Source organism: Lytechinus variegatus, chromosome 1, assembly GCF_018143015.1.
Source record: "Lytechinus variegatus isolate NC3 chromosome 1, Lvar_3.0, whole genome shotgun sequence".
NCBI lineage: Eukaryota > Metazoa > Echinodermata > Echinoidea > Temnopleuroida > Toxopneustidae > Lytechinus > Lytechinus variegatus.
Window position 1 is genome coordinate 8814387 of NC_054740.1, and position 24432 is coordinate 8838818.

The 24432-nt window shown below is 36.5% G+C and overlaps 1 protein-coding gene across 5 annotated transcripts in view; it reads left to right on the plus strand.

Moving 5' to 3' along the window:
* The window catches only part of LOC121419421 (rho GTPase-activating protein 7-like), a 99495-nt gene that overhangs the window by 69463 nt on the left and 5600 nt on the right, over positions 1 to 24432 (plus strand). For all 5 annotated transcript variants that reach the window (XM_041614031.1, XM_041614096.1, XM_041613922.1 and 2 more), the window contains 9 exons: positions 3450 to 3515; positions 9053 to 9172; positions 11974 to 12206; positions 12781 to 12906; positions 20073 to 20206; positions 22297 to 22494; positions 23054 to 23200; positions 23578 to 23741; positions 24187 to 24312. In XM_041614031.1, coding sequence (XP_041469965.1) covers positions 3450 to 3515; positions 9053 to 9172; positions 11974 to 12206; positions 12781 to 12906; positions 20073 to 20206; positions 22297 to 22494; positions 23054 to 23200; positions 23578 to 23741; positions 24187 to 24312 — 1314 coding nt within the window. The remainder of the gene's footprint in view (positions 1 to 3449; positions 3516 to 9052; positions 9173 to 11973; positions 12207 to 12780; positions 12907 to 20072; positions 20207 to 22296; positions 22495 to 23053; positions 23201 to 23577; positions 23742 to 24186; positions 24313 to 24432) is intronic.

Below are 24432 nucleotides of genomic sequence, written 5' to 3' on the forward strand. Positions count from 1 at the left end.
CTTGGCCCGTGCAGCTCTGCGTGTTGGTGGTGTGATGTTGATATTCTGTGTAGGACATGGATTTTTCTTGTTATGAGCCTTCTAAATCTTTCACGTTGGACAAGATTCGGAAAGGGGAGGTGCACAGATGATTAATAATGTCAATTTCAGATACTCATTAGCTATTGGGGTGTATGGTTATGATTTTCATCTTCTTTGTCTTCTGTAAGATTGAACTAGTCGGTATAGCCTTATTAACTATTGGTTGGGGTAAATGGATGCCCTATTTCAAAGACCAGATGAGATTCTACATTTCTTGGCAGGGAAACATGATTTGGTATGAGATCATTTATAAGCCAAGAGATCATGACATTAGAGTAAGAAAGTTATTTTTGGATTGAGCAAAGAACACCCAAAGTGTTCATCTCACGCCCAATACGTAAGACTTGGCTTGTCTGAAAGTAATGGCACTTATATCGAGGCCTCAATAGGTGGTTTCAAACCGCCTCGATCACAAGAATCCCGTTAAATTACGAGAACTTTTTTGGGCTAAAAAATACCCATTAATTATTCCTGCATTCACACTGCCCTGAAACATACCCTTTCGGGATAAGTTCCCGAAGTTACGAGCATGCGCAGTATGGTCCGATAAGCAGGCAAGGCGCGAAATTCAAAATCACTAGCCCAGCAGCCACCCACGCCGCCGCGCCAAAGGACACGCTGGGCTAAAAGTTCCCGTAATTTGCTTTCACATCGCCAAAATACCTGCGACCTTGGAAAAATCCCCACGAAAGTTCTTGTAATTTCGCCAAGTACCTACTATTTAGCGGGTATTTTCTTTCGGGGATATTACGCGTAGTTTGCTTTCACATTACCAAAATACCTGGTATTTTCTGATTGGGGTAAATTTCCCGATCAGAGAATACCTGGAACTGACGAACTTCGAGGTGGTCTGAAACCACCTAATTTATCCGCTGAATTGCGCTCAATAAAGTAAAGGGCCTATCACATGAAAATGTGTTTCACAAGTTTCACATGCCTCTTTTCCTTTTCATTTTTCTCTGGCTAAGTCATTGCCAAATTTTTAATCAAGGGGGTGAGGGTATCTGTCTTTAGGGAATTTTTTTCTGATGTATTTTACTGATTCATAGAAAAACAAATAATCAATTTAGAAGTATTCATTGTACTGTTTGGTTCGCGGCCAATGACAGTGTACATGGACCTTAGACACTTAAAGTGCATTTAGAAATCCTCTGTTATACCTGTAAATTTCAGTAAATGCCTTACAACTGTATTGATGGGGGATTTGATTTCATTTGATATGATGATGGAAGGATAAATGATGTTGCAATTGGTTTCATGCTTTACATCTGAATGTTTGTTGCTGGTATGTTTCAATGGACACGTTTACTTCAAGTATCAAGTTGGTTTGAAAAAATAAATAAAAATATCTGTCAAGAATGTAACACTGACAAATTTCTATAGATGGACACAGCTGATATTTTTCTTGGGGGGGGCAATGTTGATGAGTGTATTGTGTTAGGGTCACTTTCCCATCTATGCTGGCCATGTTCAATTCAGTTGGTCAATCCAGTTATTTATTTGTCATGTCTTTGTATAAAAACACAAAAATTATCTACCATCTTTTGATGTGTAGACAAAAAAGTGTGTACAGTATGGTGCCACCGTTCCAGAGATGAAAAAGTAAATTACACATTAAACACAAAGTGCAAATGAATACATCACAAAAGAAATAATTATACATTAAATTAGTTGACCTAACTGAGGATCATTCAATATTTTGTGAATATTTGAGTTAAGGGGTGAAATAATTCTGGCAATTACTTGAAATAGGCCCCCACCCAGATAGTCTGGTTGTTATATTTACTGGTACTTTCTTGAAGTCAATTCTGATAAAACACGTGTGAAGTTCAGCTATTCAGTGTCACTATCTTGATTCTTTGTGAGAAAAAAAAACGTGACCACTTTATTGGCTAGGGCTGGAGATACCAGAGTCAGTCTCATCTCTCTTTTAGAATGTCTACTTATTTGACACAATTTGTATAAATTTATGATTTTAACTTCCTCTCTTTCAAATTATTCCATAATGTAAAAATGTTGTCCTTTGAATGGCGCTAATACCCCCCCAAAAAAAAAAGTTGTTTGATTTTGGTTTGAATTTCCTAGAAAATAGTGACTATAGAATAATATTGGTATAACATTTAATATTTACATTTTTTAATTATATTCCATTGCAAAATTTGATTGATTTCGGCAAAAAAAATAGATCCTGTGAAAAAAGGTCCCCTTGACACATTGAAAATTCTTGGCCCCCAGGTTCAAGGTTGGTTTGATGATGGGGGGAAGCGCAGAGGTCGAGGACAGTACAATAATAGTTCCTTTCACACCTTATTGTGCATGGCAGGGTAGCTGATCAGCTATGAAATTATTACAGTCACGTAAAGGTGTTAATTGCCTAGGAAAGTGTGTCCTTCAAAAGTGCAGAGTGATTTTGTCAAGTTTCATTTTGTGGGAGGGAAAAATCATCACCTTGCTCTCTTCAGAGAAATTTGATTTGTGGTCTCAGCGTAAAATTTCAGATAATTAGCAGAGGTAAATATAAATATTTCAGAGAATAAAGTTTTGCATGACCTGAAATATGGATTTGTAGTAGTTTCCAATTTCAGTGTTATTCACACGAAACATGGGGGGTTAGAAGTGTATATTTGGCAAAATGAAAAGAATGTGAAATATAGAAAATATAAAGATACCCAATGATTGTTTCATAGTTTTGACATTTCTCTCACAAGATAATTATGTGAAAACAGATTCTAGAGAGAATAAAGTACCTTTGTGGAAGTTTGTGGTAATAATCATAAGTTCAATCAAAGAGAATCCAATGAAATATCAACCAAGTGTTGTTACACAGTTACAATAGCACCTCATTATTTCAACCATGCCGATGAAGCATGCAAGAAATGTTTCACGTTGCGTAAAACTCATTACATGAAGGGTATCGGACGGAAGGTAAGGCGCTAATGGGCCTTGTAATGAGCGTCTCAACCACGCACCTTCACCATTGCCACATGGGGAGGAATCTCTGTTTATCTCCATGACATATGTCTCACGAGGTATCGTGACCAAGTGAATCGCATTAGAGATGAGAGCAAGAAAAAATATTAGGAAATGGAGCTGTAGGAGTAGATACCGGATTCGCCACTCTCCACCCGGGTGAAGCGAAAACATGTTTGCCTACACGATGGGAGAAGTTCATTGAATTTTATATATGTGATTGTGGGTACCATTCCTAAGCCAGCGTGATCATATGTAGTGCTTAGAAATAACATAGAAGTGTTGCTCATTATTGTTATTATAAAGATTACATATTGTTTACTATATTTTTATCTTTGAAGTTTATTATCAAGGTTCTAATAATTCATCTCTCTCCTTGTCTTTTCTTTGTATAACAGTGCCCGAAGACCAAGGATCAGATGGCACAGTTTTCAGAAATCCCATCGGCCAAGTCTGAATTCAAGGTGAGAATTTATGCCCAAACATCTTTTGAAAATGTGAACAAATCTAATACTCCACAGACATATGGAAAACTTGCCTTTTGCTAACACTTTTTTTAGATTTATCATTCATGAATACTCAAAAACATAGGCCCTATTCATGACACTTTCTTGCGTGATGTGGAAAACAAGCAATCTAACTGTCTGTCAATATTGAATATACTACCGGGAGGAAATAGAGAATATTGGTACACCACCTTTGCTAGAAGGGGAATGATAAAAGATTGTGGATGAATTTGATTACATTAGGAGTTTGATGTTGCGCTGCGAGTATTCCCTTGGACACTGATATATCGCTCTGACGTCAGCCTGAGAAAAACGGGGCTCGGACGCCAAGCGCTTTCAAGAAGAATTCAAGGGTCTATGGGATTGCAGGCATGTTCAGACTAGTCAGATTATCATGTTTCTCTCCCTCCTTAAATGACATCTCAATCTCTCTCTCTCTCTTCTCTTCATCTCACTCTTTCTCCCCATCTTCACCTCAGTCAAAATGTCCACTCATCATAGTTTTGGTGGTTTGCATACCAATACTGGCAATCTGCAAGAAAGTCTCTTGAATTTCATACATTTTCTGGAAATCTCCCACATTTCAGTCATTGAAAACCGAAAGTTTAGTTGATTGATGTGTTGAAAACTTTATTAAAATGGCATCAGCAGAAGTAGAAGAGAAAAGAGTTCAGGATCAGTAAAACAAATCCTTTTTTCTTATTATAGTTATTTTTATATAAAATATATACTGTATGGGAGGGAGTTGGGGTGTATTGTTTTTATTCTGAATTAATGCTGAAAAATATGCCAGTAAATCAAGCAGATGGAATGTCAATATGATTGCTCACTTTGACATTGAGTTTATGAAAGTGATCTGTGTGACCTCCATTTTAAGTCACTAAAGATGCAAAATATGCCATTATCTCTTTATTTAGAAAGAAAGTATATAAATCAATTGTGTGAAATAAATCAAGATGTCTAATGGTCCAAATTTATTAATGGTTTGAATAGTCATTTGAGAATTTCTCAATGCGATATTGTTGAGTATTTATTGTGTTGAGGTTAAATATATTAAACATGAGATGAAAGCTCTTTAAGGAGGAATTACACCCTTGGTAGTGCTCCACAGATGAAAAGAGAAAACCTAACAACAGGATCTGAAAATATTCAATAACTTTTTTTAAGTTCACACTTCAGTTAGGCCTATATATAGGCCCTATATTTAGAATGTAAACCATAGTCTTCATAAAGCTGTCACTGGACAAGTTTATCCTTTTGAATATCCAACAGATGAAAGCGAAAACAAACCTGCTTAATTTTAATCCTTGAGCTTATTATTATCTCAAAGTTGTGATTTTTTTCATAATGCAGGAGAGACAAGACATAAGAAGCAAAGAAAATTTCAGACTATTTTACAGCTGGCTTTGACACTATTGATATTAATTCTCCAGGCTTTATTGGGTTTTTATATTCAATAAAATTTGGATGGAGATTATTTGAGCCTTTTGTCCTTGATGTGATACCCATTATTGAGACAGTAGATATGAATCTTATACCGTGTTTACACAGTGACACGGCTCGGGGGTTCGACACGCGAGTCGTGCTCAACACGGCAATTTTATGCTGTGTAAACGCGATCAGTGTGATCCGCGAGCCGTGTCGAACACGGCTTTTTTGATCCGCCAAAATCGTAGGTTTCAACCCGCGAGCCGAGTCAGACTCGGCAATTTTTTCGTGTGTAAACAGAAAGCCGTGTCGAACTCTCTTGACCAGGTCACTGCGCGCGCTTTCACTTTTGGCATTGTTGTTGTTCGCACGGACAAGATTCGATTCTGGCGGTGAATTTCCCGCGTTTAATTTGTGACGTCATAATTCTTCTTCCGTTCGAGATCCGCGAGCCGTGTTGAACTCGCCTTTTTATATGTACGTATAAACGCGATCTCTGATCCCTTCTTTGCAGTGTTCAACCCGGCTCGCGGATTCAACACCCGAGCCGAGTCAATGTGTAAACACGGTATGAATGATGTTATCCTCACGAATGTAGGCTACTTCTTGCAGTGTCTCATAAAAAAGACCTACCGGTACATATAGCAGTCTGCCTGTCTGGAAATGTTTCAAAACTCTCTCTCTCTGCTCAGACTTCAAGGCTAGTTCACACTTGTGCACTCACTTGTGCAGTCAATCAACAATAGAAAGTCTTTGGTTTGTTTTGCGACTTCACTTATCTAGTCATTCAGCAGTAGTAAAGCTGTCTTCACCACATGAATGTAATAGAAAACATAAATATATATTTGTTGCATGTCTCTGCACATGTTGCATAAGGCCAAATCGTGACTGGAAATGTGATGTAGTACAGATCAGTCACCGCAAGGAGGTATCACCGGCAGCGCAAATGTTTGAGCGCATGCCTTTGACCTAGTCGATCTCAAATGCAAGTATTGTACTTCATCTGTGTCTTCCCATTGTAGACATAACCTTTTTTTCTTTCTTGGAGCAATATCTTTCTAAAAAGATTATGTTTCAGTGACTTGATATCTCAGAATGTTTTTGAGACAAAGAAGCAATTGATTCTTAATGATACTCATGATGGTGAGATAGATGGTGAGATCTCATAAGATTTATCAACTTTCAGAAACAAGAAAAGGGCCAATCGGACAATCACAAGAAAAGGGGTAAAGATGCCAAGATGGAGCAAGTGAAAGAGGGGGGATAGACATTTGGAGGAATGTTTGATGTGCCATTCACTCTCCACTTGCTTGTTCATCCTCCTCCACCTTTTCATGAAAATAATGAGGAGAAATGAGAAGAAATTGGTAGGTAGATCTTACTGTTAGTCAAACAAAGGATGGAACAGATTGATGCCTTGTCATTGATTTCAATAGACGAAAAGGGAATGCACTCTTAACAAGGGGGTGCAGTTGTGATTGAAAATGTTGGTAGAGTGCTATGGTGCTCCAGAAGGAAGAAATGATGAATAAAGGCCATTCGTTATTCCAATCCATCATCTTATCCTTGAACTCGAACCTGAGAATAATTGAAAGAAAAGGCAAGAAAAATGATCATCCAAAGTTTTTCCACAAAAATATTGGTAAAGCCATTAGATGGGGGGAGGTGATGTTGGTCTAGGATCAGGCATAGATCCTTAATCCCTTTGGATTGATGGATGGATGGATTATCCATGGAAAACATGACCTGATGCGGCTCATGAAAGGCACAGGTTACACCTCACATATTTGAGGCTGTTTGTATTACCTTCACAGCAGTTTAATATTTCATAAATGGTATGGACACAGTTCTCTGGTATGTGTTACCTCACATTTACCTGCTCAAATGATGTAGAAAATTGATAGAAAAGTGTTATTTTCTTCATTGCACCCCCCCCCCCTTGTTCACATTGACATAAATATACAACTTCTGAATGTAAACTATAAATCCATTTCTCTACTTTTTTATAACTCTTGGGGGTTTTGAAGATATCTTATTGCTCTACAACCTCCAGTATCATACAGAATTCACATTATGATAAATGAAAATAAAACATTGAAAATGAGTTGAGAGATTGAAATCTTACATAATGATGCACAAAGCATTTGACTGGCAACATTCTAGAAGGTTCCCATACTGTTCTTATGAAATCTAAGCTTAAATAACAAAATGACATCAAAGTGTTAATTGAAAAAAGAACCTTGCCTGAAAAGCGTCAATTGTCATGCTCAGCTGTTTCTGATCTTGATTTAAGACGTGTCCAGCACCAATTATCTTGCACTTCTTGCGCCAGCAAAGACATCTGATGTCGCTCTGACGTCAAAAGAACACATGTTCTTCAGTATGGCTATCTATAATGGTGATCGAATGGAAATATCCATTCATTAAAGCTTTACAAATAGGTCTCATACTTTCATTCATATAACTTATAAGTAAATACATTTTAATCAGTTTTCTTCTCTTTCATTTATTCCTGAAATCAAAGTGGTTTTACCAAATTTTAGAGCCAATTCAGCTTCTGTTTTATTCAATTTTCTTATGCCTTTCTATTAAGTTTTATCTGATCAAGCATCATTTAAGGAAGTATTCGATGTCTTATGTTCAGGATCTATTGTGTTTTCTGATTAGAAATTATACGTTCTTGTCTTGTTTTTTTGCTAAATATTATTTAATTTATGAGTATTCAGAGAAACACATTACCCAAATTTTCTTGTTTGTTGTTATAAAGATTACTTTTCAATATAATTTGATGTGTGACATTGGGACATTTTTCTTATTCTTTTTTTAATTGTTTGCTTCAAAATAAACATGCATGTAACTGTTGATAATGATAATGAAAAGAGAATAGGAAATGCCTTATTTGAGACAGCTGTTCGGAAATATGTTCTGGGAAGCTTGCCTGAGGATGAATGAAATCAGATTGTGTTACATGCTATACTGAATTGTTATGTTTACCAGTGATTGTAAACAAAACTGATATCCAGATAGGATAGTAAATGAAATCTTGCGATATGTGATTCATCTGTCCTTACATTTCATGATTGAAATATAGTATCATGAATCATTATGTTGAAATTCAACAAGAAGTTGTTTGGATTTGTATCGTGTGAGAAAGGAAGCAGGAAAAATTAAATATGTACGTGAGAAAGCGTGATCTATGCAATGATATCCATACCATGTTGTTATGTGACACTGAACAGTAATTAATGACTTCTGGGGAAGGAAGATGCTAGATTCATATCACGCCTTCATCAGGGAAGAAGCGTTGCGGAGATCGCTGTAGGACAGGGCTGAATGGTTTTCGAGTGCTTACGTTATGTGATAACACAACATTAATTACAAAAAACAAAGATGATATCATTTTAGTCCTCGTAATGCAAAAGGGAAAATGGATTTGTATTTTGATGTAGCATTTCCATACGTGATCAATGGCAATGGATATACTAAATAAAATGCATACACTTAAAGATATTATTATAGATTGTTTGAAGTTAATTGTACATGTATGTGTAAAACAACTGACCTCCAGATAATTAAAATTGTTGTCATTGCTTAGTGCAAAAAAAAATTGTGTGGGGGACATAAAAATAATATTTACTTTAATAATGGTGATATATCCATCTACTTAATGCTAGTTCGTGTTTCATGAACTCGCCCTCAAGTATATGTAGGCCTATACAGATTAAAATTGTAACAGCGTTACAACGTTATCTCCTATAGCCATGCACTTCATAAAAGCAATATTTATAAAAATCAGCAATTTTTGCCAAGATAGTCCTTTTAAATGAATATAAAATTTTAGCTTACATGTCACCTTCCGATGATACATTGCATTTGTGTTTTGCAAATTCCATGATGGATACAGACCTTTTTCACCACTCAGTCTTTGTAAAATACCTCAATTAATATAGCTCAGTAAATTTGAAGTTGAAACCGAATAATTGTGACTGTTTTTATGTGTGTGTTTTTTATGGAGTTTTTAAACTTTATTCTTATGTTTTCAAATTTAATTTTCTTCCTCACTGCAGACCTTTCCAAGTAAGCAGTCTATCTGTTGGTCAGTTGATGATCCTTCGCAAGCTCTCGCTCCTCAAATTGACCGCTGTGATGGAACGCTACGCAGTCTCTCACCGGAGCGGTTGGACATGGTAAGGATGATCCTCAATTGTGATAATTTCCTGCTTCCATAAACATGTAGCACTAAATTCTTATGGACAACATCTCTGAGCATTTCAGAGACTTGTTGATACCCCACTCATCACATTCTAATGATGGGGGCAGGACTGAGGGTGGGGTGGGCGTGCCAACTGGGTAGTCATTGCATAGTTTGTTAGAAGAAAGGTAAAGGAGAGATAAATATGTGACCCCTTCAAGTTGTATCTCATAAACAGTGAAAGGAGCCAACAATATCAGCAGTTGGAATAGAGCATGAAGTTAAGTGCTTTCTCAAAAAAAAAATTCTCCCTAGTTGCTTATTTGTCATAAAATACCTTTTAAGTTCCATTTACATTATGTCGCACTTTCTTCCTTGGTTAAAAATATGTAGCACACTTCCTGCCCTTTTGAATGTGATGCTTCTAAGAATGTTCTAAACATTCCACGGACAAAAAGTGCCATCTTATCTTTATTTCACCTTGAGAAACATTGCTTTAATTGAAAAGAGACACTTTTCCTACCCGAGCCCCACAAGAGTGCATTACCCAACCATAATAATTGAAGCTCAATGATTCCCTTGTCGCTTGAAGAATTATAAGGAAAAGAGCCGAAGCAGTTTCTCCATACTTTGAATATTTCTAGCAGTGTCCATTTCGTGACCTTTTCATTGACCTGGAGGTGTTTTTGTGTATTCAGGATAGTGCAGCATTAGATGCGTTATTGTGTTACCGTCCCAACAGACCAATCTGCTAGGATGATTCCAATTTTTCTCCAGGGACTTTCAAGATAGGTGATTTAATAAATGGGAATGGTATCTAAACATGGCGGGTTAGAGTTTCCTTCAAGATTCCTTGTGGTATTTTGAGCCTGGGAATTTTGGTTAGGAAATGTTTTCCATGTTTTAAACATAGAATGTCTAATTGGTTTTCCATGTTATAGCTTGAAGGAAATTATGCATCATGTGTCTCCATCCAAGATTTGTTATTATACATCTATGTCTTTTATTTCCTATGGAGCTTTCTTTTAGTCTTAAAAACATAATCAATTTTTTATGCTCTAAGAAATATTGCACTTTTTTATTCTTAATAATTCCATGGGTACATGTTGCCAGCTTGGTAAATACATGTACATGTCATTTTGTCACAAGACACAACTGCTCAAATTTCTAAGTCTTGAAGTTCAGTCCCGCCCATAATTAATGGGGTAATGTTACATGTGAATGAATGGTTCCTTCAAGTGCAACTTCATAGGCATGTATCAGAGCAAACCATCAAACTTCAACACCTTTTTCCATTTTTTTTAAATTTATTTGGAATAGACTGATCTCATTTGTGTAAAAGCATCAAATGTTTCATAATCTAAAAGGGAAAATCATGTACTTTGTACAGTTTTAACAGAGAAAGAGTTGACTGCAATTCATATCACTCACTTTAAAATAAATCAAAATTTTTGATAAATCAAATTTACAAATGAATACAAATTACATAATACATCTTGCATTATATATACGGTACACGATGTTTTAGAAGAAATTAAGAAATACACAGTAGGACTACTGGTTAGTTTGTAAAATACATGATACTTCTTGAAAGTACATTTACTCATTAAAAGAAATTCAATGAGACAAAAAAGAAAATTACACTGCATACTGTTATCAACCATGCACTCATGAATATTTATCTTTTTTTTTTTACTAATATGTTTAACAACACTTAAAAATGAGGGAAATAGAAGCGTGGGCCTTGTTCAATGTACTGGTTTGTCCTGTTTGCTGACATTGTAGCTTCAAGGGAGTGCACGAGTCTCTGGGTTTTGATGACAAATAATCACTTCAATAGGGGCAGGTTAAAGATAGCATGAAGAGGAAATTGCCGGTTATGTATGGTAGATTGCAGCAATTTGTTTAAGATGTGGAGGGGACAGGTCGTTGTTTAGTCCCAATCACTGGTTTTCAATGGGGGAGGAAGACTGTTAGGAGAAGAAGGGAAGGATCAGTCTACACAGGAGTGGATAGATAGAAGGAGAGACAAATGGTGAAAGAATGAAAAAAAGAAAATTGGAGGCTTAATGAGATAATGGCCATATAAATGGGTCTCATTGGTAGATTGTAATGTTGTAAGGAAGTGAATTTAAAGGGAAAGTAAGTAGAAATTTAAATTACTCTGCATTAGTCATTACAAATGTAGTATTGTCACCAATAGAAGCTCCACTCTGTATGTATTTCAAATACAGGACTCGCAAAGGTGCTTGTTAGGGATAGTCTAGATTTTTTTATTTTCATTTTCCTTTTCTTTCCCTCTTTTTTTAAGAATATACTGTTTCTCAAGCTAACCTCTTTTGAAGAGACATAACAGCTTTGGACATTTTCAAATTGTTAATCATGTGACAACCATTTTCCTGATCTACACCTACTGTCAATATGATATACCAACTGTCCAATATTTGAGGCCGATTATGGATTCTTATTGTTTTACCCTGAGGAGTACACTCTACCTCTTATATATTATTTAATCGATCATATTTTTTTAATTTACAATAAGTATTTCATTAAAGGGAATAATGCAATTTGTGAAGAACAGCACCCACCATTCATTGTGTCCTATTCACTTATCATAGCCAAGGCTTTAGCCCAGCCATCGTCTTACCATTGGATTTGTGGTATATTAAGCCAGAACAGATAAAGTTGAACATTTAAAGTGGATAGAGCTTTAATTGAAATATATCAGCAAAGCCAAATATCTTGATAATTTTTTACCTATTTCTGACCCCCATTTTGATTTGTTGTCTTCTATAGGATGGTGCCTCGGTTCATGAAACGGTCCAAGACGGCAGACATCAAGGACCGGCTGGTGTTCGGGGTACCCCTCCTCCACCACCTCCAGAAGACGGGTCAGCCCCTTCCCCAGACCATCCTGTATGCCATGCGCTACCTGAGACGACAGGCTGGTGAAGCGGTAGGGCTCTTCCGCAAACCTGGGGTTCGGTCACGCATCCAGCAGCTGAAGAAAATGAATGAAGCTAATCCTGGTGAGTAGCTAATGGGATGTGGTAGGGTAAGGCTGTGGTGGAGTATGGATGTGATGGGGTAAGAGTGTGGTAGGGTATGGGTGTTGTGGTGTGAGGTTGTGGTAGGGTATGGTAGGGCAAGGTTGTGGTGGGGTAAGGTTATAGTTGTAATACAAGAAGGGTTTTACGAGATGGTATAAGGATTTTGGGATTGGGTGAGGTAAAAGTGGAGTAAGGGTGTCGTGTGTTTGAGGCAGAGCAGGGGTGTGATAGGGGTTGGGATAAGGGTGCAATCGAGATGGGCAAGTTTGTAGATGATACTAAGGAAATTATACTTAATATACTTCCATTATTATATTATTGAGCAAATGTTTTCCCATTAATTGCAAACACTTATCAATGATTTTAATTTTTAGTTGCAATGTAATTTCTTACACCCAACCCAAAAATGTACTGGCAGCATTATAGCACTTTAGTTCACATTCATCTTGTATAAGTATAGATTTATGAACACTCACTGATCGTTCATGAAGTACATTATGTGAAAGTTGAAATTGATCAAAAATCTATTCCCCTATGACATTTTGTGTTTCAGACTCCCTGAGTTACGATGGCATGATGGCCTATGATGTTGCTGATATGCTGAAACAGTACTTCAGGGAATTACCAGAACCTCTGCTTACACCAAAACTTTCTGAGACTTTCATAAGCCTCTTTACCTGTAAGTATCTTGATGGAAAAGAAAGACATATGTTTAACATATTATTTGAAAAAAATGACAAAGGAAGTACAGTCACGTTCCATGGTTGATGTTTGTTTATATATATCTAAGTTTTGACTATTTTTACCTGTTATGATTTATTATTGAGAGCTGCTTGGTAAACAACTCCTTTTATTTTTATAATAAGCATCATTAGTAAGGAAACCATATGAGATTATAAAGAGTATTATTGCAAACCTGTTTATCATTGGCAAGCTTCATACCTGGTAATTGCCTTTGCAATGCTTCGACGGGTGGATGATTGTAGAAATATAATGAAAGGAATATGATTTTCATAAAAATATGATCTTCCTTCTCTGTACGTGAGGACCTTCACTTTTAAAAATCTTGCAACATCCCTCACAAAAATCAGATCTTTTGTACTATCTTGTACTCCCTCTCTCTCTCTATGTATCTATTTTTCTATCAATTTCCATGCTATCACAAATAAGATTTCCAAACAACTCAGTTTCCTGAGCTCAACTATAAGAAATCACTCATCCTAGTAAGCACCAAGCATCTTGCCCCGTGAGCAAAAAAGCAAGAATTTTAACCCAAGTTATTTTCGGCAGCTCGCCTACAAGATCTCATTTTCTCAAGTGTTTTTGGATGGGGGAAGAAAGACCTAAATAACAATGTTGCTGATATGGGCTTCTTATTTTGTTTCTTCAGCAATTGGATGCAAATTGAAATAGTGCTTTGAATAGTTAACATTTCTCAGGCATTACTTTGTGTTTGGAAAGTAGCCAGGTTTCTTGGAGTGCTACCCCCATGAATACCAGCTGCCTGTGGAAGTATTCATTTATGTGTATATTTAAAGACTTCTAGAGAGCAAACAATATTGAACTAACTGTAACTTATCACATTATTGGTTCAAGAACAAATGAAATACATGTAATTCTAAAGAAGAAGAAAATGAAAAGTTTGTACTGAATACAAGTGAATTTAAGATTGATCTGTAAAAAGATATGCAATATTGTGTTGAGTTTTCAGCAAATTTGGGATACAGATATACTAAAACTTTATTGAGAAGTCGTGAAGAGAGAAGTCAAGGGGAATTTCACCCCGATTACTCAATATTATGATAAGAATTGCTTACTTGACAATTTGTTTTCTTTATTCAGCAAAGTAGTTTCACTAAACTGTTGTTTTAACCTGAAGTAAAGTGTATTTTGTGAAACAATGTCAAGTTTCCATTAGAATATTGAACTACTCAATCATGTACATTCTAGATATGTCTTTCACTTTGTCAAAGGTGTAGCGGGTCACCAGAAATAAACATACCATGTGTCGTCGTCACATAAATGGATCTCTAAATATAGCCATGTTCATGTTAAAAAGAGGATCAGCGGCATAAACACTTGATCTGTGTGACTCTTGGAGTTTGATTGAACTTGGTCGTGCCTCCCAAAGTTTGTAGTTGGCAATTGGTTCAAGCTGTTTGACACGGCTCCCTAAAGAAGCAACAATTCATCTATTGCATGGCGGGAGAGCAGAGATCAAATCCTTAGATAATCACTTCCATTCGCCCACCCTTTTCTCTTTATTTTTCTTTGATTTGGTTTAATGGTTTTCAGCTTCTGTGCTTCATACCTTTTTTTCTGAGTCTGTCATTTTTCTCTTTGGCTATCCCTTTGATTATATTCTATAGTAGGTAAGTCCATGCTTGTATATTGTCAAGCATGTGTAGGCTTACCCTTTCCCTCTATAGGGTCTGTTACACATCTGTTTATGTCAAATTTTCATATTCAGTCGTATTTCATTTTGTCTATGTGTGGCTCTAGTCATATTTTATTTTCTCCTAATTCTTTGTTTTTTCTTTCATCATTTTTTGCTTCGTATTCTCTTTGTTAATGTTTTTTTTCAATGTTTTTCTTCTTTTCTTTTTATTCCTTCTTCTTCTCCCTTTTTCTCAACCCTCATTCTGTCTCTTTCTTTGCCTCTTCGTTTGTCGGTTATACCATGTTCTTTTATTAACCTAAGTTTACTTTTCTGTCACTATTTCTGCACGTTCCTGTACATACCTTTTTTTTAAATGTGCATCCTCAATGCCTGCCTATCTCCAATCTATCTCTTCTCTTCATTCTATCTTTCTTCAAACCATCTGCCTGCACCCTTTCACCCGCCATCTCACAATCCATCTTCCTCGGCGGCGCGTACACCCCAGACCACACACAAATCCAAATCGTCTGTTTCATCTGCGAGGTGAAGTCTTTCAGGGTCCGACTGCAAGTTATAAACCCAGTCTGTTTAGAACTCACTTCAGAGTGGCATCTGAAGGAACTAATGGATTATTTGGATTCAAGTTTACCATATCGGACCCATATTTCATTTTTCAGAGACAGAAACCAAGCTAGATTGGTATTACTGATAAGCCCAAGCCCACATAGTTTTACAATAAGCCATAGCTGCTGGGAGCCATATGAAAGTTAAGGGGTGAGGGGTGAAGATGGGTATGGACTGATGAGAACATTGTCCAAAAGTTAATATTTGTAGCATCTTTAAATGATATGTTTTTTTATTTGGATTGTGTGCTAGGATTATCTTTATCTGAACATCTTGATCACCTAGAGTGCAAAAGTTTAACCATCATTGAAGGATTAAATTTACCCTTTTCCCCATTGCATTTTTGTTTAAGCAATATCAAATAATATAGATGAAAACATGTTGGATGTTATTGTGCATTTTCATTTGAAGAGGGAATAGATTTTTCATTGTTTGATAATATGAAGTCAGATCCTGTTTGAGGTTTCATTTATAAAGTTTGATAAAAAGTAAAGAGGGAGTGAAATGGTCATCCATTCTTAAAATATATAGGTATACATGTACATTGGAGAATGTGATTGCAGTCAGTGTATAACCAGAAAAAATTCTAGGATATCCTCCAGAATTTTATATGAATGAATCATCCAAGTTTGGTGTTAGGAAAGAAAATCATGTCATCACCACATCTTACTTCTTTAAAGATTCTTATTTTTGAATCCATGCAGTGGGGGTTCTTTGGTTGTAGAGCAGGGTCTGTGGTCGTTAGTTCGGTTGAGAAGCAAGCTGGGGATGACTGGATATATCCCTTGGTCAACACCTGGAGGCCCCTAACATCACCTTCTTAGGTCATGACCTTGACTGTGACCTTTAGCCCACTGATGCTTGAAAACCACCTGAGCTAATAATAGTCTCCATGATCCAAACCCTCTTATTTTCCAATCTCAATATTTATCTAAAAGGCACGTCTCCATACAGCGGATGCATGTCAAAATCTCTACTTTGAAATTTTTTTAATCTTGCAGAGAAAGATCAGTTTGTTTTTTTTGGAGAGGATATGAGTTTGAAAAGGAGAAATAAGCTGAAACATATGGGTACATTCTTACGCCACTGTAGTGATGCATTCTTAATTTTACGTTGTCATGGTGATTTCCAATTCTACTGATGGTCATGATGATGTGGAAGTTGCCTTCTTCAACCCAGCTTCCATTCTTTTATTCCAAATATTGATTTTTCCTGTGTGAAATTCAAGAACGTTCTCGCTCCCACTCTAAATGCGGAGAAGTTCAGAGAAATGGGGATATTCTTCAGAAAAGAAAATAGGAATATGAGAGGAAAGATGGACAGGAGAAGTCATTGACAAACCACAAGAGGGACTGTTAGGGTTCCCAGAAAATAAGGACGCACCCTTCAAAACCAGAGGAAAAATGGTATGAGAAAATGATTTGAGAGTGACATCCACCACTCTGAGAGAGTGAAGTGATCTACACAAGGAAACACTCAGTTCTCATCTGTAACCAGAGGCTATTTAGTTTAGCGCTGTCCACAAGAATGGAAAAAAAATATGAAACTATCAGATTTAACAACGATGCAAGACAGGAATTGATAGGGTGTTTATGATATGAATTTACTTCAACTGAGCTCATTTACCATTTAATGATGAGTTGGTTTAGTGAATCCAATGTCAATTGCAGCTGTGATGGCAGGCTATTACTTGAAGCTGATGGAGCTTTTATAACGTGATGGATGCTTGTTTTGACAAGGCCTTAAAAAAGAAGAAATAAGTGGTGCAGTTTTGAGCATATGTTTGAATGATCTTTTACACTTTTGCTGGATAATTTATTTCTGATCATCGACAATGGACGTCCTTTTTGCACCAGTTTGAATTCTCATCTGACCCATGTTAGAAATATCCCCACCTTCAGCGATAGTTCAAAAAGGCTCAACATATAAAATTGCTAGATCCCCCTTCATACTTCTCATACATGCTATGCTCTTGTCAGTCAATATGTGCCTGGATGTGACTTCTCAGCTGAGGAATTCGGTAGAACCAAAACCGGAGCCTGCCTAGTTGTACATATTGGTCTATTTGCCAGGTTTCAGTAAATGGTCTCTCAACTTCTTTTTTGTTTGTACTAGCTCTTGTCTTTGCCCCCTGTTTTGTTAACCCTATTAAACATCTCCTTTTCCTTTCTTTTTCATCTTGCTTCTCCCTTGCTTGATGTTATTTCTTTTGTTCTGTTTCAGGGAAGATTTTGGCAGGAAACCTTTAGTGAAAGCAGAAGCCAATTAAGAGAGGCCCAATCAGCAGCTAAATATAGCTTTTGTTAGTCCTTTGGTATACCCTGCTATTATCTGGTTCCTTTTGTCCTGTCCAGACTTCATGAAGATTCATTTAGAAAATTGTTTTCATTCAAGAGATTGCCTCTTTGAAAACCTTGGAAGTCTGTGCTATTTCAGATGCTCTTATGTAACAATTGTACTAATATCCCGAATGCTAATTGTTTCATAATGGGCTTGATAGAGTAATTGGGTAAGGTATTTATGTGATGTCCACTAGCCTTTTGGGGGGTTTGTTTTCACACTTATGTTTCAAATTTGGCTCATTTGGAGTGAAGAGATGTAGAAGTGGCTCTCTGCAGTGACTTGCTATTTCATCCAGTAGCGGAATCACCACGTGAACTTTGGATGAGGGCAGGATGATCGGAAACGAGGGCTGATTCCTCTGACCGAGCCATCAGGCCGACAGATAGCGAGGAAATAGCTTGTTGTGAGCCTGGTTGCGATTCCTTTCCTAATCGAATCAGGAAATGCCATGCTCCCCAAAGCGCCTGGAATCATAATCGCTCAATTGGAGCCGCAGAAGCAATGTGAGAGTAATAGTGTAGACCTGGGAAGGGAATGTATTTGAACAGGAGAGACATGAAAATAGATGGCAGATGAAGAAGAAGGAGATGAAAGGGAAAGTAGAGGAAGGATAAGAATAAAAACAGTAAGGACAAGAAGGATACATTCTAAATCTGCAAAGAATGTGTTTGCCTTTGCAATGGCAAAATTAGGAAAAAGAAATATCTCATTTGTATGATTAAAAACAGTATTTTCCTGCAATGAGAGAAAATAACTTAGAATTATCTTACAACAAAATATCTATACTCTAATGCCATTGACTAAAAATCCTTACTGTCATGTCCAAACCTTAATTGTAAATGATAGCCAGAATTATACAAAACATGAACTGTGAACAATTTTCCTGTAGAGTATAAGCCTGTATCGATCCATTTACGTAATCTAAGTAAGTTATGGATGACAAAATCAGAAGAAAAGTGCAGTATCACTCAGTCATCAAGGATTGTAAGTCTACATCTGTAGTTATCTCTTCAAGACTTGACATAGTTCTTGAAATGACGTTATCTTTGGTATGCCTCCCACACCATGATTGGACTACCAGTAACTGCTCTGGACATCACTCTGCTCCCATTCAAAATGGGAATGTTCACTATCAGAAGGGCGTTCACCCCGACTCTGTTTAGGCCTATGAGATTTACTCGTCAGATTCAAAATGTATTTTAACCTAACCCAATTTGTAGTTCTCTTTGCATAAGGTCATTACCATCAGTCTTCTTGGAAATTGTGTTAAACTTTCAAATGTTGCTCAAAGTGATTGTAACTTAGGGGACATGAGTTTTTTTTGGGGGGCATACATTGTACATTCAACATTTTTCCTACGTAGTAATAATCAGTAGTAATTGAAAATTTGCAATGAAGTAGGCCTAGTCATCTTGTTGCAAAGTTGTTAAAATTAGACATCGATGGACCTGAAATCATGGCAATATGCTGTTTCTTCAAACATATTTGAATGTGGGTCATCTTGCAGCTTTCAATACAGTTTCAGCACCAACCTACATCATAGCTTGATGTATGCCCCAGAAATTTAGTTGCAAGACCAAACAGATATTTCACAAAATAAATAAATCGGCAGCAGTTGAAATAAAACTTTTCTTTGATATTATCATGAAATGTCCTAATCCAATCTTAGCTGGTCAGTCCTTGCTCAGAGCTGATCTAGTTTCTGTCGGCTTGTCTTTGAATATAGACAGTAACGATTCTCTCCAATCAGTTTAAGAATGCGGTCAAAGGGAACAGGGGTTTTATCTTGTTGAGTGGACAATAGATAATTTCCTACTGTCGTCTCAAATCTCCTAAAGTTGCCAGTATCTGTGATTGCAAGAAGCATGAAGCAGGGTTGTCTCTGCTCCTGCTGCTTTTGTTGACATACTCTACTGCTGTAAACAGGAGAACACCCTTGCAAATTTTAAGATTGCTAAGGAATTCCATGATCATATTATCAAAACACTTCATTTTTGTTGTGAAGTTGTTTAGAACTACTTTACAGGAAAAATCTGTAAATCAAAAAATAAAGGGAATATCCCTTTGCATTTGTGCAACATGGATATGATATTTATCGTGTGGCATAGTTCTACATTCTTGCTTTTCTCAACCTTTTTTTTTTGCTTTGTTCATATTTTTTTCTAGTAACTGAGGCATATTTTTTCTGGGATACGATGTTTAAGTCAGTTTTGTCCATGGCTGCTGCTTCTAAGATGTGGAAAATCCTACCAAAATTTGATGAAGATTACGTATGCAGAGGGTATAAGTAAAAACATGAGTCAATCCATAAATAGCTGTTTATATACGACAGGAATCTACTTTTCGCTGATGGAAGTAAGGCTAGTGCATCCTCTGTATATATATACATGTAATTGGGTTTTCACCAAAAAAAATGTAATATCCTGTAGTTGTTCTTAATGTTGTTATGATCGTGATCTGATATTAACCAACATTTTCCATCCCATCTTCCCCTCCAGCATCCGTTCCCAAAGAGCTTCGTATCCCGGTGATGCAGGCAGCCATCCTCCTGATGCCAGATGAGAACCGAGAGGTCCTTCAATCACTCCTTCTATTCCTTAGTGACATCGCTAGCCAATCAGATCTCAACCAGGTGAGTTTGCAACAGGTTTCCATGGAAACGGCTCATCAACCCATTTACATGTAATTAGGGGCTTGAAGCTGTACTCTTTACTCAGATGTTGATCATTATCTCCATGTGAAATTAACGAGATGACGCATTTCAAATTCATGACTGTATATTTTTTATCCTATATTAACTTTCTAACTTTTATTTGGCGTGTGTCTGTGCTTTCAAATGCTGTATATGGCCCCATACTATTGCTAGGAATCATCTACCGATAACTGATGTAATTAAACATGAGTGCAGCCTTTCTTTCCATATTAGAGGATGAATTTAAAGGAGAATGAAACCATTGGAACAAGATCGCTTGTGTGAAAACAGAATAATCAAAGAAACAGATCAACGAAAGTTTGAGAAAAATCAGACAAATAATGAGAAAGTTATGAGCATTTGAATATTGCGATCACTAATGCTATGGAGATAGCAAATTGGTAATGCGACAAAGATGTGTGATGTCACTTGTGAACAACTCTCCCCATTACTTTAGTATATTTTTCACTTGAATTGCCTCTTTTCTCACATCTATACATAGATCATGTGTTCTTTCTACATGAGGGCATGTATAAAATATTTTTTAAGAATACATCATGGATAAAGAGTTTGTATCATCATTAGAAAAAGCAAAAAGAGACATTTTGAGGGTACTTTATAGTCCACCAAAGGGAAAGTTGTTCATCAGTGATATCACACATCCATGTCGCATTGCCAATGGGAGGATCTCCATAGCATTAGTGATTGCAATATTCAAATGCTCATAACTTTCTCATTATTTGTCCGATTTTTCTCAAACTTTCTTTATTCTAATTCTTTGATTTTTCTGTTTCTACACAAGCCTATTTGTTCCAAAGGTTTCATTCCCCTTTAAGATAATAATTTGTAGATTTCAAAAGAAACATCAAGTTTTTGTCAATATGAATACATGATTGTCACTGAAGTTCACATCAAATGAACAGTTTAAAATCCCATACTTGATTTGATAATCTCCCCTTGAGTTTTTACTTTTAGTTCTTGGTGGAATTCAAGAACTTTGTTAAATTGACAAAAGTTGGGAAAGATTTATGAATTTATTCTGCCCTTTGGATGTGGGTTTCAGGGAATGAGACAGCTTATTGGTATAATCCATAATTGCAGCGTTCCATTAATGATAAGGAATGCCTCCTAGGCAATACTAGTGTCTAAGCTCAAACTGGCAAACAGTCATCAAAGGGGCATGGATTGACAAAGAAAGCCAACATGATCCCAGAAATTAAATTTTGAATAGTTCATGAGATTCTAGAACATAGATCCCCCTCCTCCCATTCCCACTCACCTTAGACGATTTAAATCGTGTGAAAGGTGAAGAGATTTAGTCTTAAGAGATATCTGTGTTGGAGGCAGACAAAATTGTAAATTATTAGATCATACTGGTAATTCATCAAGGATATTACTCAAGTAATTGAATATTTGAGTAAAATACCCTGAGAGCTTAAAGAACTGAATCTTGGATACTTCATTCCTTCATCGTGCTACTTATTTAGTATTCATGCAAAGATAATCATTCTTGTGGAGGGATTTCATTCTTATCATGAGTGGGCAGTACACCTTCACACTTACTTAGTTACTTGGGAGGGAATTACTGACCAACCTAGGAAAGAAAACACGGGCAAAAGTGTTTTATTGTCTTTATTTTAAAGGTTGACCTCAATTTTAATCACATTTATTTCATGAAAACTTCAATCATATATTATGGGGTTTTTTTTTTAAGAATGTAGAATCAGATTTCTTGGAATTAACAAAAAATATATAGACATAGTTATTCACAAAATTCTTTTGAATGAGAGCCAAAATAAGAACATAATTTTGGGGGATAGTTTTTATCACTTTCAGATTTAAGCTATTTCTTAGAATGTGCAATTGATTTTTTATTCATTGTTTTACCTTATTACATATGACTAGCGTGAAAATATCTAGATTCCCTTTAAACTCTCAAAATACTTATGAAAAAATGTGTTTGTGATGATTAAACCACATTGATCATGGAAGTTATTAACTAATTGACAAATCATCTGTTCTTAATCCAGATGACTGCATACAACCTAGCTGTCTGCTTTGCTCCGTCACTATTCCAACTGAACTCTGGAGAGAGCTCTCGTCACCCGACGAGTCCGCGTCAGAGGCGTAAGATGGCAGGCAAACCAGATCAGAAGGAACTGATTGAGAACGTCGCTGCCAACGAGTGCTTGGCTCTCATGATCAGGGAGTGCAAGAAGCTCTTTATGGTAAGGGCAACTATCTTAATCCATTGATTATTGCATTCTGTAAAGTCCTTTTAGACTTTGTACAGGGAGTACCCAATTCCACAAGGCAATAATCAGCTGAGAAAAACTCTTGAACTCAAATCTTCTAGTGTCAATTATGATGTGGTAAATTTGTTATGTTGTTCAATGTGACAAATTAATTCATTTCCTTTTTTTCTCTCTACTCAAATCAAACATGTATATAAGGACCACTCAAGAGAGACAAGAAAAGTGATCTTTTATATGAGCAGTTGTTTTCATAGATTGGTCCCTGTGAAAAATGTTTCAATGGGGAATGAATATAAGGGAAACTGAGATTGTGGCTTTTAGAGGCCGGTCCTCCTCATTATTCAGTGTTCCTATTTTTTTTTATTAGACAGGTAAGTACGATCATGCAGTGACACAAAATTCTCTCAGGGGTCCCTTTTATGAGTAAATTTGTACAGGTTGTCACCAAAATAAAAATTCATGAATCTATTTCTTTACTAGTGTCTATTACATTTACTTTCAAATTTTGAACTTTTCTATTTGTTTTTCATAGGTACCTGAGGACTTACTTGCCAAGTGTCATTTCTCCTACATGGATCTTGGTGAAGCGGTTACATTAGAGGAGCTTGGGAGGAAGAGGAATGATGAGAGTGGAGATTACAAAAGCTATCTGGAGAGCTGCATCCAAGGTCTCCTCAAGGTAAGAGGATGAGGGGAGTGATTCAAAATGAGAGGGGGGTAAGGTGAGAGCTAGCATTTGCCTGATGATGGTTGGATGGCTCTTTTAATTTGGTTGCAGAATTGAGATGTCTGACAATGATTGGTATGGTGGGTGTGCTTGTGATGATGATAATATGATGTTGATTATGATATGATGATTATGATGATGATGATTATGATGATGTTGATGATAGTAATGATGATAATAATGATGACAATGATGTTGGTGGTGGTAGTGACGATGATGATGGTTATTGCGTTGATGACAATAGTGGTGATTGTAAGTATAAAAAATCTTTGTTTCATACTAAGAATGCAGCATTTTAAACACATTGTATTCTTTTGATTTCTTTTTAGGAATCCCGTGAGAAGTTCAAAGGGTGGGTGACCTGTTCACCAGTAGACAAAGTTGAGGTGGCATACAAGAAGGTCGGTGATGGCCATCCTCTTCGTCTCTGGAAATGCACCACTGATATTGAGGCCCCTCCTTCCGTCATCTTACAAAGAGTGCTGAGAGAAAGGTAAGATTTAAACTTCCTCATTGAATGAGAATCCAAAGCAAGTAGAAATTTGTTTTAAAAGATTAGAAAAAAATCAATTTAGCATACAGAAAGGCAAAAGTTTTAAGAAAATCAGTCACACAACAGGAAAGTTATATTTTTTTGAAGTTTTAAATAGATGTCATCACTATAGCTAAGAGGATTTCAAATTGGCCACACAGAGGATGTCATCATGATGTAGAATAGGACAACCCTCTAATTTTCTCCAAGGCACAAAAGGACAAAAATGTAATCTTAAGTTTTACTCGCATTGATTAGAAGATAATGTGCTATTGTTTTGGAGCATAAAATGATTGCATTTTCCTATGAAATTTGCTGTTAAATTTCTCACTTTTTCATCGAATGTTGTACATCAACACATTGATTTTAATCATCATATTCTGCAACCTTTCTCATTTCCTTGAAGGCAATACTGGGATGAAGACCTACTGAAGTGGAGATCAGTTGAGAAAATTGATAACCAGACTGAGGTCTTTGAGTATGTGGTCAATTCCATGGCACCACACCCAACCAGGAGCTACACAGTCTTGAGGTAAGTACAATAAATCAATGGAGCATTGATAACAAAACCAGGATGTTGATGTGTTGGCAAGACCATTTATCTTTTTGTTCCCAAAAATTATCCTTGTTTCAAAAACGAGATTACTTATCA